This window comes from Lupinus angustifolius, chromosome LG11 (assembly GCF_001865875.1).
Source record: "Lupinus angustifolius cultivar Tanjil chromosome LG11, LupAngTanjil_v1.0, whole genome shotgun sequence".
NCBI lineage: Eukaryota > Viridiplantae > Streptophyta > Magnoliopsida > Fabales > Fabaceae > Lupinus > Lupinus angustifolius.
The window spans coordinates 10,866,181-10,879,344 of NC_032019.1; the positions used below are offsets into that span (position 1 = coordinate 10,866,181).

The 13,164-nt window shown below is 32.2% G+C and overlaps 2 protein-coding genes and 1 non-coding gene across 3 annotated transcripts; 2 read left to right on the forward strand and 1 right to left on the reverse strand.

Moving 5' to 3' along the window:
• Positions 1,585-3,076, forward strand: LOC109359715 (lamin-like protein). Its single transcript, XM_019604412.1, has 2 exons — positions 1,585-1,762; positions 2,748-3,076. The coding sequence occupies exons 1-2, from the start codon at positions 1,585-1,587 to the stop codon at positions 3,074-3,076; spliced, it is 507 nt and encodes a 168-aa protein (XP_019459957.1).
• LOC109359222 (adenylate kinase isoenzyme 6 homolog) lies at positions 3,912-6,001 on the reverse strand. The gene is made up of 4 exons (XM_019603803.1): positions 5,885-6,001; positions 5,548-5,759; positions 4,376-4,521; positions 3,912-4,303 (listed from the first exon to the last, which is right to left on the reverse strand). Exons 2-4 carry the CDS (start codon positions 5,746-5,748, stop codon positions 4,117-4,119), a joined length of 534 nt encoding a protein of 177 aa, XP_019459348.1. The 5' UTR covers positions 5,749-5,759; positions 5,885-6,001; the 3' UTR covers positions 3,912-4,116.
• Positions 7,953-8,036, forward strand: TRNAL-CAA. Its single transcript has one exon. It is a non-coding gene; the product is annotated as a tRNA-Leu (tRNA).

Sequence of the window (13,164 nt, forward strand, 5' to 3'; positions counted from 1 at the left end):
CGTGATGCACAGCGTAGAACTAAAATATAAATGAGTCATAGTTCTTTCCATTTTTATTAATTAGAGAGGATCTTAAATTAAATTAAGAGTAAATTATACTGAAACTCCTTGAGTTTTAGTAAAATTAGACAAATCACCCTTCACTTTTTTATAACTATACAAACCCCTAGCTTTTATCATTTCATTATACTGAGCACTCATGCACGAAAAATAAGTGTAATCTTTTAAATAAAAATATGATAAATGCAATTTAGTCAAATAAAACATGATATATTATGAAGACAAGTCGAAATAATATATGAGTCAATACATTTTTATTATTTTTGGTTCATTACGATATAATATAAGAGTGATTTAAACAATATCTCTAATTTTATATATATATATATATATATATATATATATATATATGAACTAACTATATATTTCAATTTGTCCTGCCCTGCTACTATTGTAAATTGAGATAGGTATTCAAAAAATGAAGTGTTGATGCATTTTATAACAAAAAATAATAAATATATATTGATTTGTATATTATTTGAATTTGTGTTCACAATATACCATATTTTATTTAACTTAATTGTATTTATCACATTTTTTATTTAAAAAATTACATTTATTTCTTATTAAAATTTTGGTTAAAATGTTAATTATCATACGAGAGAAAATAATTGATAAGAAAATGAGTACAATCTTTACTACCTAAAATTTGGTCAGACTAACCATTACATTTGTTGTTATATTATGATTTGAATATACCATACCAATTCGTTATGCATGGATGATGACATTCCATTGATATTGTGTGGATCATTTTTCTTTAACAGATGGTCAGAACTTCATCTGAGTTCGAATTCTACTGAGAGGTTTACTAGAGATGAGAAATTGTTGAAGAAAGAACAAGGTGTTTCTTTTGTTCTTTTCGTGCGATCGAAAAGTAAAGAAATAATTAACATATTCAAGATAATTATGTATTTACAAAATACTATCTCAATTCATTCTATTTCATTAGACTAATTTTAACCTTTTAACATCCAAATTCAATACATTTCTCTAATCTTTAATTTCATTCATCGGATCATTTTAATCTATTTTGATAGATTATTTTTCCTAATTTTCTACTAACAAGGAGTTGGTGTAAGGTCTCGCTCTCAGAATTAACAGTAGGTTAAGAGTTCAATTCTTTGAAGTAACATTTGTTGAAAGAAATATTATGCACCCCGAAAAAGATTACTTACCAAAACATAAGAAGATATCATTGTAGTACAAAAAAAAGATTCCTAATTTTTGATAAACCCATTAAGTTCCTAATTTTCAATGAACCATTAAGTTCGTTTTTTCCCGATAAACCCATTAAGTTCCATACTCTATTTTATTTTAAAAGACAACAACATTTGACCGTAACGCTTCTTGCCTTTTTATTTTCTTTCATATATTTATAATGTTTTTTGAAGAAGGTGATACATTTATTATAAATTCAGATTTTGATCCCTTGAAAAATGCAATAAATAAAGTCCCTTATCTTGATTAACCCCTTTAGTGTATGAGTTTAGGCACTGATCAGAAAAGAAAAACAGAAACACAATGGCGAGTTTGATGTTTAGAAAGATGGTGTTGTTGGTGATAATAATGGTGATAATGATGGGAAACATAGCAAATTCTAAACTACACAATGTTGGAGGAACCAAGATAAGTTGGAATCCCAAGGTTAACTTGACTCAATGGTCATTTCATCAACATTTTCATGTTGCCGATTGGCTATGTAAGTTTTTTCCTTTATAGAGTGAAGGTGCTCCCTATTAAGGTTAAATCATGAATCCTTATTAAAGTGTATATCAATTTAGCTTTTGTTATAAGAATGGAAAATGTCAACTTGAATGCGTTTTGAACAATTGATTTAAGTTAAAGTAATTAACTGAGTAAGTAATTTGAAGTAACCGATTAGATTTATAGTAAAAGCCAGATGCTTTTTTTCAATAGAATAAAGTATCTTTTGGCGGAGATCTCTTTCGGCCAAAATCATGACATGTGTTCTATTTAATTATTTTTTATAAAAATATTATAAAAAAACAAAATAGTACACATGTTATACTTTTACGAACTGAAAGAAATAAATTATCTTATGATATGAATAGAGTTTATTATCTTTCTTTAATCCCATTTAAGTAGTCATAGAAGATAATGGATATTGCTCATTGGTATGACATGAATTTGGTAAAGGGTATCTCAATTTGCATTTGATTCATAGGAAATTATCCCAACCTTGAACCTTTACTATTCCTTATAGTTACACTTATGCAACTCGTCATTCATTTCAAGATTACTGGTCCCTTTTAACAGTGTTGTTTCCCAATGTTACAAAATTAGTTTTAGCATTTGATCTTAAGAATCATGTTTAGAAATGTATTTCAAAAGACACTCTCTCATTATATATACAATTGAAGTGCAACAAATCACATATAAAAACAATTACTATTTAGTATTTTTATTTTTATGTTTCCCTTCCAAGTGCAATTTTTTTTGCATTAGTAATACATTAGAGTGTATTGGATCCACAATCACAATTGTAAGAAAAATGTAGATATTACAAGAGTTTTTCCAGAGTTACTCAGATTAGTTGAGGTTCATTGTGATTTCCATATACTATATTGTGATTTTAACCAACTAAAATTTACTTGCTCAGTTTAAATGGGCCATATACATAACTGTAGATTAATTTGTTTGCTTATTTTTTCTGTGGCTGCAAGATTTTGGATATGCTGAGAATTATTACAGTGTGCTGGAGCTGAACAAGACTAGCTACGAAAGGTGCATCGGCGCCGGATTCATTAAGAACATAACTGGTGGAGCAGGAAGAGATGTGTTTGAGCTGAAAGAGGCCAAGACATATTACTTCATCAGTGGAGGAGGTTTCTGTTGGCAAGGACTTAAGGTTGCCATAAAAGTTACTCAACATGTTGCACCTCCTCCAAAACATGTTTCATCAGAATCTAAATCTGCATCAGATTTTTGTCAGGTCAATCAAACACTTGTGATGCTAATCTTAGTCTTCATTTGGGGCATTCTATTCAAATAATGTTCACAACTAGAAACAAGTGTTATTAACTTTGTACCAACTAATTTGTTTGTGTTAGTTTTCTATTGACTTTGTAAGGGTAGGCTAAACAAGGAAGATTCAAGGTTTCCTTTAACTTTATTTGTTGGTGGTTTGTTTTGAATTTGATAATGACTTTGAGTTCCATTGATAATGACCAAAACACAGACACCAACTTATCAAGCATGAGTTTGAAAAGGACGAAAACATTTTTGTGTCTGCCGTGTTTCTTTGAGAAATGCATTCATGGTTAATAGTGTAGACTGGTGAAAAGATTTTACTGCTCCTTACATTGTGCATGTTCTATAGACAAGGTTGGTAGCATAGCCATAACTTCGCCTTCAATAACAAGTTCACCATTCTTGAAGCACCTTGTATTAAACATTGCATTGAAATATTTGACAAAAACTCAATTAGAAACAAATTACTTGTTAAGAAAAATGTACAATAGTAATATCAAGGCATAACTTTTCTAATATTAGATGCTTGTACTGCACCAGTATTTTGATCACCAATCCAGACAGGAAACATAAAATTCAAACTTTGAGATACATTTATGACAGCTTCATGCTACAATTAATCAATTATACTCATAATATTAGAAAAGTGAAGGACCTAAACTACATAACTTACAAATGGGTTACTCTCTCATCCCAATCTAGCAAATCATCCCTTATCCTTATTAATAATATGTTAATTCAATCGTAATTGTTTATTAGATAGTTGACTTTCACTCTTGATTTATAAAAAAAAGGTTTCCAATTTTATTTACTATTCCTGTTAGGTAGTAACATCATAGGGTGATTATCAAAAACACCATAACTTAATACTCTGTAGATGTCTAAATAGAAACCCACAAAACAAATATCTCAAAGTACATACCACTGTCAACTAAAATTGTAAGGGGAAATTCAAGAACACTTAAAGATCCAGCTAGCTAGTTGTTCAACATGAAGCCCATAATTCACTTTATGGTACTCTCACAAAACGGTATATACAAAGGGTGTCACTTTTTGTTATGATTAAGAAGCAGAATGCCAATTTCTGACCCAATCTGTCAGAGTTGTGATATTTCTACTCATGTCTTCAATAGTATCACTTTTCAGTGCAACAACTCTATCCTCTGGATAGCTTTCTTTAGCCTCCTCAAGAATAACTTGAAAGATTTCACATTCTACATTGTTTGAAAGCTTTGTTTCGTTGTAACCTCTGTCACAAAGATGGACAAAGTAAGCGTATAATGAAATTGCAAAATCAATATGCAACAATGGAAACAAATACCTATTGCTCAATCGGTCATACAACACAGTGTTATCAGTTTGAAGTACAACCACACAATCAAACCATCGCTCAGGGAAGAAATCACAGCCATGATGGTCCACGATGTTCCCACCCTCTTCCATGACATCCTCAAGTTCGTCACAAACCTACAAAAACAATAAAATATATGCCCATAAGACCACATACAGAAGGAAGACAACACATGCATCACTAGTGAAAGATAAAACAGAACTGTTTCATGTAGTTCAACAACATATCATATCCTTGAAGCGGTCAAGATCAAAATAAATATCTTAACATTCATTGTGCAAAAAGTAGGTACTTAATACTAGATGACAAATGGGACTTCAAATGGAAACTGAAAGCCCTCAGAAATTACAATTAGATGAACACATCCTTAAGTATTAACAGAAAATTAAGCTCTTAGAAAATTCAGAAGGGTAATTTTTTTGATGACTTTTCAATAAGGTTTTACTATTGAAAGTTCACCATATTATGGTAAAACTTTCAAGAGTGGTTGACATGGAAATTTTGCCAAGGGGAAATGGTCTCTGCAGTGTAGAACTGAAACCCACATACTTCTGGAATCTACTTTCACTAATGAGATACAAAGAAGAGTAAAAACTTTTCCTAAATCAGGGGACTAGTGATCACCATGAGATATTAGAAACTTAAAACCAAGCAAACATTATCATATTGAGTAGCTCAATCAAAGAAGGGAATCACAATTTAACCTTCAATTCTATATATCACCTCAACTTTGATAATGATTACCATCACTCAATTATTGTCTTCATTAAATCAATCAACCTACTATCTACACTTGTACATATAATCAAAACAAAATGAATTTACAAAAACTCCATCAAAATCCAAATGCCTATTCTATTGTGGGGGCAAAGCAGAGAATCAAATATAAAAAAAAGCATAGAAGTAGTTAAACTTAACTCCTGTACACTAAGCACTAACAAATACACCAAACAACAAATATAATAAGGATTTAATATGTACGCACGATAGTGTAATTGTTTTCATACTATCAGCAAAACATCCATCAGTCCAATGTTAAAGACCATTAACTCTCAAACAAGAGTAATACAAATCAATAATGAACTTTGCGTAGATTTTAAACTTGGATAATAATGATCTTAAGTATAAAAATGGAAGCTAACCAGATCTTCATTAAGAATAAAACAATCAAGTTCATCATCCCATCCATCATGCAAGTTCTTATCTTTGACCAAATCTCCAACATTAATGTGGCGGAATTGTATGGATTCCGCAAGAGCAGTGGACATGGTTGTCTTTCCTGTCCCTGGTGTTCCAGTCACCAGAATATTTGGCCTCTTCCTCTTGCTACTTCCTTCCACCATCACTAAAACTTCTGTACCAGATGATTCAAATCAAGTTAGTGTGAAATGTGAGGATTAATAATGAATAAAAGGATTTAGGTAATGTATTAGGAATGAAAATAGAAAAGGATTGGGATTGGGGATTGAATTGGCATACCAAAATTGCAGTGGCCGCAGGTTTTCACTCTCAGTGATTATCTTCAAAATTAGGGTTTACAGAACCTATTTTCAGGTATGTATCAATCATATAAGGAGAATCCAAATATACTCCCTATTTGCTTTTGTCTGCTATGGTTCATTTTAAGTTCCTCAGTTTGCAAAACATATACCTACCTCTTCTAACTTAATTTGTTATGTATTTTTATGAGTGACATTCATGTAGGAATAAGTTTTTTAAACTTATTTTTCATTATAATTATTAATTTATGGGCTTTTAATGATTTAAAATTTCTTTAGAATTGAGAGATAAGATAATGAGTAAGTTTAAAAAACATAATCTTGCAGTATCTCCTCTATTTTTATTTCTAAAAGTTACAATTTTTTTATATTGGGTTCACTTTTTGTTATGATTATTTTTTATTTATCATATGGGAAGACATTGACACGCTCTTTCCTTAAAGAATACGTGGAAAAAACTTATTTCACATCCTAATTATTTATTCTTGGAAAATCTAATAATTTGAATTAGTGAGTAGTTATAAACCATTAGATTTCTCAAGAATGGAAGAGTAAGTGAATCATCTCCCTTATGATAATGTTTAATTTAGAGTGAGATAAATGACTGTTCACTATTATATTAATGATAATTACCTCAAGTTATATTATTTTTTCTAGAAATTAAAAAATATTAACAGCAAAATACTAAATTGGAAATTATATGTAGCATAGATAATCATGTACTTTTAAAATACTTGATTATTATTATTAATACTAGCGTGTTGATAGGCATTCTCGTACCTATCAACCCGCTTCCTATTATTTATAATGTGTACTCTACATATTATAATGTCAAATATAATAAATTGTATTAGATATTATAATTTGCAGTAGAATATATATGATTGAGATAATTGTTCAGTCTTATGTTTTAAAAACTAAATATTCAAATAATCGAATCACTCGCAATTATGTTTGTAGGTGGAGTGTATAACTAGGGTGTACTAATTTTTTTTTAATTTATAGAAATATGATATGTAAGAAATGTAGTAATACTTGTATTAGAGTGTACACTATATCTTGTGTAAGAACAATATTGTGCATATGTCATGGGATGATACTTTCTTCAGTGTTTGTGTGACCGTTATTATTGTTTTAGTTGATTGTACTTCATTACCATTGTTTCATTCGTAGCGTGTTAAAAGCATCATTGCTAATTCTTCTTGTCTTTTCTCTATGTTCATATTGTTCCTTCTATGTCTAGCATATTGCTTTAGTGTATCGTCATTAATTATTCTTGTGATTCAAGTCTATCTAAATCTTCCAATTTAATAACGAAATTTGTTGTTACCGTATCTCGCAACAATTCTGAATGGCACGAAATATTCCTTATTCGATGAGTCACGACTAGGTCGCTCTCTTTAAGACTTTTCATGGTAATGCTAAATTTGTGCAAACAGACTATCAATCACACAGTTCCCAAGATAAAACATATCAATTCTCAGTTATACAATGTCTTACTACACTATAAGAATTGCTCTCGAATACATCCACAATATGGCTACCAGCACAAATTTTCGAATCCCACAGTACGACTACTCATGTCAATTTTTTCTCACAATATCATTTTTTTATTGAGTATACATCATATTATAATTTTGTTTGAATATTTAATTATACATGATATTATAATTTTGGCTATAGTTTGGGATTGATGTAGAATATCTATATGATATAAATTATTACAAAAGAAATATTTTTTAAGAAAGAATAAATATTTAATTTTTAATTTGATTATATTTGACACTTATTTATTTAAAAGTATGATTTTCTTTATTTGAAAGCATTGGATCAAAGATGAAATATTTCATCCTTAGTAATAAATTTGGTTCTTTTTATCCAATATACTAAAAAAAATTCAGTAGTATTTAAGTTCCAGTATATTTGCACTATAGTGATTAGTATTATGTTTAAGTTGAAATGTCTAATATTTACGTTCTTATTTCTTTTCACTAGAAAATATGGAGGTAGTAGAACTCTATTAGAAAGTGCGCCGTTTATTAGCAGAAGTCAGGATGGCCGAGTGGTCTAAGGCGCCAGACTCAAGTTCTGGTTCTCGTGAGAGAGCGTGGGTTCAAATCCCACTTCTGACATCTTTTAATATTGTACTTCTACTTTTTTGTTGTTGTTTGTTTATCTGATAAAGAAGATTAGGGAATAGTGTAATACCAATGGATCCAAATAATACAAACAGTGCAATCTTGTTTTATTACCTATAGTTGGTTATAAGTATTACTCTAGTACCATATATCCATGCATATCTAGTGGTATAGTATAGACAATATAAAGATATTATTTTTCTCAATAAAGTGACCTCCTCTTTGGCAACTTCCACTAAAATATGCTTGCTAGGACCAATTCAAATTTAACCACTCATTTTCTTTCATTACAGCATTAGCATTCTTACTTAAGGAGTTATAAATTTGTAAGAAAAAGTATAGACACTGATTGATCACAAAGTAGGCTACAATGTAACATTAGATTACAAATTTATTTGTCCTAAAGAGATACCAAAATAGAGTTGATGTGTTCATTGTTGATGTGCAGATTTCAGATTCAAGTAGGAGAGAAAAGTAATTCAAGCTCTAAAATATGTAGGCAATTCATTAAGAACTGAAGACTTCAAAAAGTTTCTGGGACTCACACTGCCAAAATAGCAATTCAGTGTCTAACTCTCAACATAATGATGAATAATAGAGTGGTTGATCGAGACCGTATCTGATGCAAATAATATAACAATTAAGAACTGTAGTACTAGGAAGTGACTCCTAGGTTGTTTCCCAAAGATTATTTTTCAAGCAAAGATTCAAACACCTTCTAGTCACACATACAAATGGGGGTTTTGTTGTTGGATTAGTATGAACAATAAACAAATTCAGAAACAGTAAATAACAATGTGAGAAAATGCCTAAATCTCTTTGGAACCACCAAGAAAACAGTAATGAGATTTACCTACTAAGCCCTCAAGAATCTGATCAATAAATGGCAAAGGAAAGTGATCCTTTCTTGTTGCTTGGTTGAGCCTCCTATAATCAATGCAAACTCTTCAACTGTTCTGCACTCTCGTAGGAATCAACTCATCTCTCTCATTTCTCACCACTGTAATTCTTGTCATCTTTGGAACCACCTGAACTGGGCTCACTCAATGACTATAAAAAATGGGATATATAATCCCATCTTGTAAAAGCTTTGTGACCTCTTTCTTCACAACCTCAAGGATGACTGAATTGAGTCTTATTTGTGTGGTTGTCTCACTGGTTTAGCTCCATCTTCCAAGAGTATCCTATGCATGCACATAGATGGGCTAAAACCAGGAATATCAGCTAAGGTCCAACCAATTGTCTTCTTATGCTTCTTCAACACTTGCAACAACTTCTCCCCTTGATCAACATCAAGGGAGGTGGAAACAATAACATGAAGCTTCTCATCATCCTCTAATTAAGCATACTTCAGGTTTTCAGGCAAAGGTTTAAGCTCCAATACAAGTGTATGGAAAATAGATGGAACCAAAGTAGCATACATAAATTCTACAACCTGCACCTGGACAAGTAAATCAGATTGTTGTATGATGTCTGTAGCAATTGGGTTAGTGCAATATGATTCTACAACATTTGGATCAACAGAAATATGCAGAAACTCATCAATACAAGAAGTGCACATTTTAGAATTAGTGAATGTGTGACAAGTGTATAAGTCTATCAATGTCATAAAATCAAAATTATTAAGAAAATCACATATATGCTCATTAGTTAACTCATCAAGTAAATCAATATGAAACACATAATGGTCCTCAGATGGATGCTTCACAGCATCAAAAATATTAAACTGGACCACAATATCACCAAACTCCATAGATTATGTTCCAACATGGACAACTATATTGGTTCGGGATGTTCTAAAAAATGACCTCCCCAAAATGATAGGAGCTGTGTTACAGGAAGATCTCTCTTCCATATCGAGAATATAAAAATCAGCCGGAAAAATAAGTTCATCAACCCGAACTAAGACATCCTCTATCAAACCAACACGGTAGGCAGTACTTATGTTTGCTAATTGAATCACTACCCCAGTGGGTTGCATAGGTCCAAGCGAAAGAGACATGAAAATAAACATAGACATAACATTAATTGAAGCTCCTAGATCTAGCATGACATTCTCAAATTTTCTATTACCTATTATGCAAGGTACAATAAATGTACCTGGGTCCTTACACTTTTCAGGAATGTGAGGAACATGTTTACCTATTAATGCGGAAACATTTCTGCCCAAATTGATCCTCTCATTACCCTTGATCCTCTTCTTGTGAGTGCACAACTCCTCTAGAAATTTTGCCTATCTTGGAATTTGGTTGATTGCATCAAGTAAAGGTATGTTCACCTCTACCTTTCTAAATGTGTCCAAGATCTCCTTGTCTACCTCTTCCATCTTCTTACTTGGAATGGCTCTTGGAGGAAATGGAAGAGGGATGGAAGGTGGTTGTGTCGCACTTGTGGAAGGTTTACTAGCAAGAATTTCTTCACTAGTGCTCTCAGTCTCTTGTAAAAGTGGTTACTTCATTTTTGATGCAGCTAGATCAACTTCAATATGTTTGCATGACCTTAGAGTGATTACACTCACATTCTTCGGGTTGACCACAATCTGGGAAGGTAACTTATCAGAATTCTGAGAGTGTAATGTGTTTAATGAAGTAGCCATCTATCCTATCTAAGTGGTCAAATTCTAAATGGAGGACTCTTGTCTATGAATGGAAGCTCTGGTCTCTTGTTGGAATTGCATATTCTGCAATGTCATCTGCCTCACAAATTCTTCTAATGAAGGTTCACTAGGTGCAGGGGCATGATTACTAACCACTTGATGTTTCCTCTGCTGTTGGATTGGAGGAGGCACATATGGTCTATTTTGTGCAGCATTATTATTCTGAAACGGTGGCACTGGATGAGGTTGTGAAAGATCATACCATCTAAGATTTGGATGATTCCTCCAACTAGGATTGTATCTGCTGGATGAAGGATCATAATTTTGTTGTTGATGTTGCTGAGGTCTGTTGTTGTAAATATTTGCAGCATAAGCCTCATGATGCTCACCAGTTTTGGGATCCAAAAGAGAAGGGCAAACATCAGCATAATGGTCAATTGCGATGCAAATGCCATAAACGTGTGCTGCAAGTGGAGGTTTCTGCTGATTCATGGTAAGTTGAGTGACCAAGGTAGCAAGGTAGTCAATTTGTTTCACAAGTTTATCTTGTCTCACCGAATCTGTCCCAACATCATGGACACCTCTGACCACTATAACATCACTACTTCTTGCACTGAATTGTTGAGAGTTAGAAGACATCTTCTCAATGAAACCTCTAGCCTCTAAAGGAGTCATATCCCCAAGTGCACCACCACTAGAAGCATCAATGATATTTCTCTCCATGTTGTTCAGACCGTCATAGAAATATTGGAGGAGAAATTGTTTAGAGATTTGATGATGAGGGCAGCTTGCACATAACCTCTTGAATCTCTCCCAATATTCATATAAACCTTCTGCATGTAGTTGTCTGATTCCAGAAATATCTTTTCTGATTGCAGTGGTTCTTGAGGTAGGAAAGAATTTTTCAAGGAAGATTCTCTTCAGGTCATTCCATAAATATCTTCTCTGATTGTGGTGGTGTCAAATTTGATCGAGGTCGTACCCGATGCAAATATATAACAATTAAGAATTGTTGTATTAGGAAGTGACTCCTAGGTCATTTCCCAAAGATTATCTTTCAAGCAAAGATTCAAACACCTTATACTCACACACACAAATGAGGGTTTTGTTGTTGGATTAGTATGAACAATAAAAAAATTCAGAAACAATAAATAACAATGTGACAAAATGGTTAAATCCCTTTGGTTCGTTTGTTCACAACTCAATCCTCAGTTTCAAAAGATTAATTTCAGATGCCAAACATTATCTTCCTAATTTGCACGGTTTCATAACCTAAGCCTTTAACTAAGCGAAATCAACATAAGCATGAAACATTAACAAATCTACACAAACTAGGCGTTTATTCACTAGAGAGTAAATCAACTAAATGAAGATAAACTCACAAACCAGTTTTCTAAAAAATAGGATTAAGCAACCACATTCAGAAATAGGATAGAGAAATTAGTAGTAAGAAACCAAAAATGTATTAATAACAAAACCTCGAGAGTTGTGATACATTACCAAAGGAATTTAGTCTAAAAGTTTAGCAGAAGAAGCAAACTGAAAAATGAAGAAGAAGTATGAAACCCTAGCAGAGCAAAAAAGAGGAAAAACGAAAATGTGTTTATGTTTCAAAGTGAGGAAAAGTAAAAGTGTGTGTGTTTGGAGTGGGGAATCCGAATTTAACCCCTCAAACACACATAAAACCAAATTAGGAGTAAACAATGGGACCAAAGCTAAATTACAATAGAAACAACTCCTAAAATAAAAATACAATCTTCACTTCAACAGATATCCTCCACTTCCATAATGCCCAAAATGCCATTGGTGCCAAATGTGATCTGAAAATGATAATAGATTTAATCAGGCCAAATAATCTCAAATTAACTCATTTTAGGAATATTAGTCCAATAAAGTCTAAAACACTAATCCACGTGAAACAAAGTCAATTAGGCACCAAGAATCATCAATCATGCTAAATTAAGGGTATGAATATTGTGTAATATATTGCTCATCAATGTGGTTTCTAATTCATTGTCCTCTTGATCATTGTTGACATAGAAGTATATGGGAGCAAATATGTTGTCCCATAGAGTGTGTTACTCCATGTGTCACTGGTTGTTATTGGTTGAAAAAATGCATTTAAGTAAAAATTGTAATAATTAAGTATTTTTCTGACCAATCACAAGTAATGACACATGAAGTGGTACACTTTTGTGTGGAAGAAGATGTCCATCCTAATTTGACCCACATTTAAAATTGTTGGGGATAATTTTAAGTTTTTCAATTTTTGAGACATCAAACTGGGAAGGTAAAAAATATAAGGCTTTATCTTCATTACTCCCCACAAGCTAGAGGATATATGTTGATAACTCCAAGTTTGGACAATAAGTAGTGAAATGGTGATGGGTCAATGGCCTTTTTAAGTGTGTCAGCTAACTGTCGTGTGGTTGAAATTGGTAGGAGATGCAAGAGTTGTGATTGGATTCTTTCCCTAACCATATGACAATCAATGTCAATGTGCCTTGTCCTCTCATGGAAGACAAA

What these genes read in the sequence shown, in the direction of transcription:
- LOC109359222 (XM_019603803.1), bottom strand. Translation starts at nt 5,748, where the DNA reads ATGGTGGAAGGAAGTAGCAAGAGGAAGAGGCCAAATATTCTGGTGACT. An exon ending in TTATTCTTAATGAAGATCTG is followed by an intron (nt 4,522 to 5,547) that starts GTTAGCTTCCAT and finishes TTGTTTTTGTAG; the next exon opens with GTTTGTGACGAACTTGAGGA. An exon ending in TATGACCGATTGAGCAATAG is followed by an intron (nt 4,304 to 4,375) that starts GTATTTGTTTCC and finishes TCTTTGTGACAG; the next exon opens with AGGTTACAACGAAACAAAGC.
- LOC109359715 (XM_019604412.1), top strand. Translation starts at nt 1,585, where the DNA reads ATGGCGAGTTTGATGTTTAGAAAGATGGTGTTGTTGGTGATAATAATG. An exon ending in TCATGTTGCCGATTGGCTAT is followed by an intron (nt 1,763 to 2,747) that starts GTAAGTTTTTTC and finishes TGTGGCTGCAAG; the next exon opens with ATTTTGGATATGCTGAGAAT.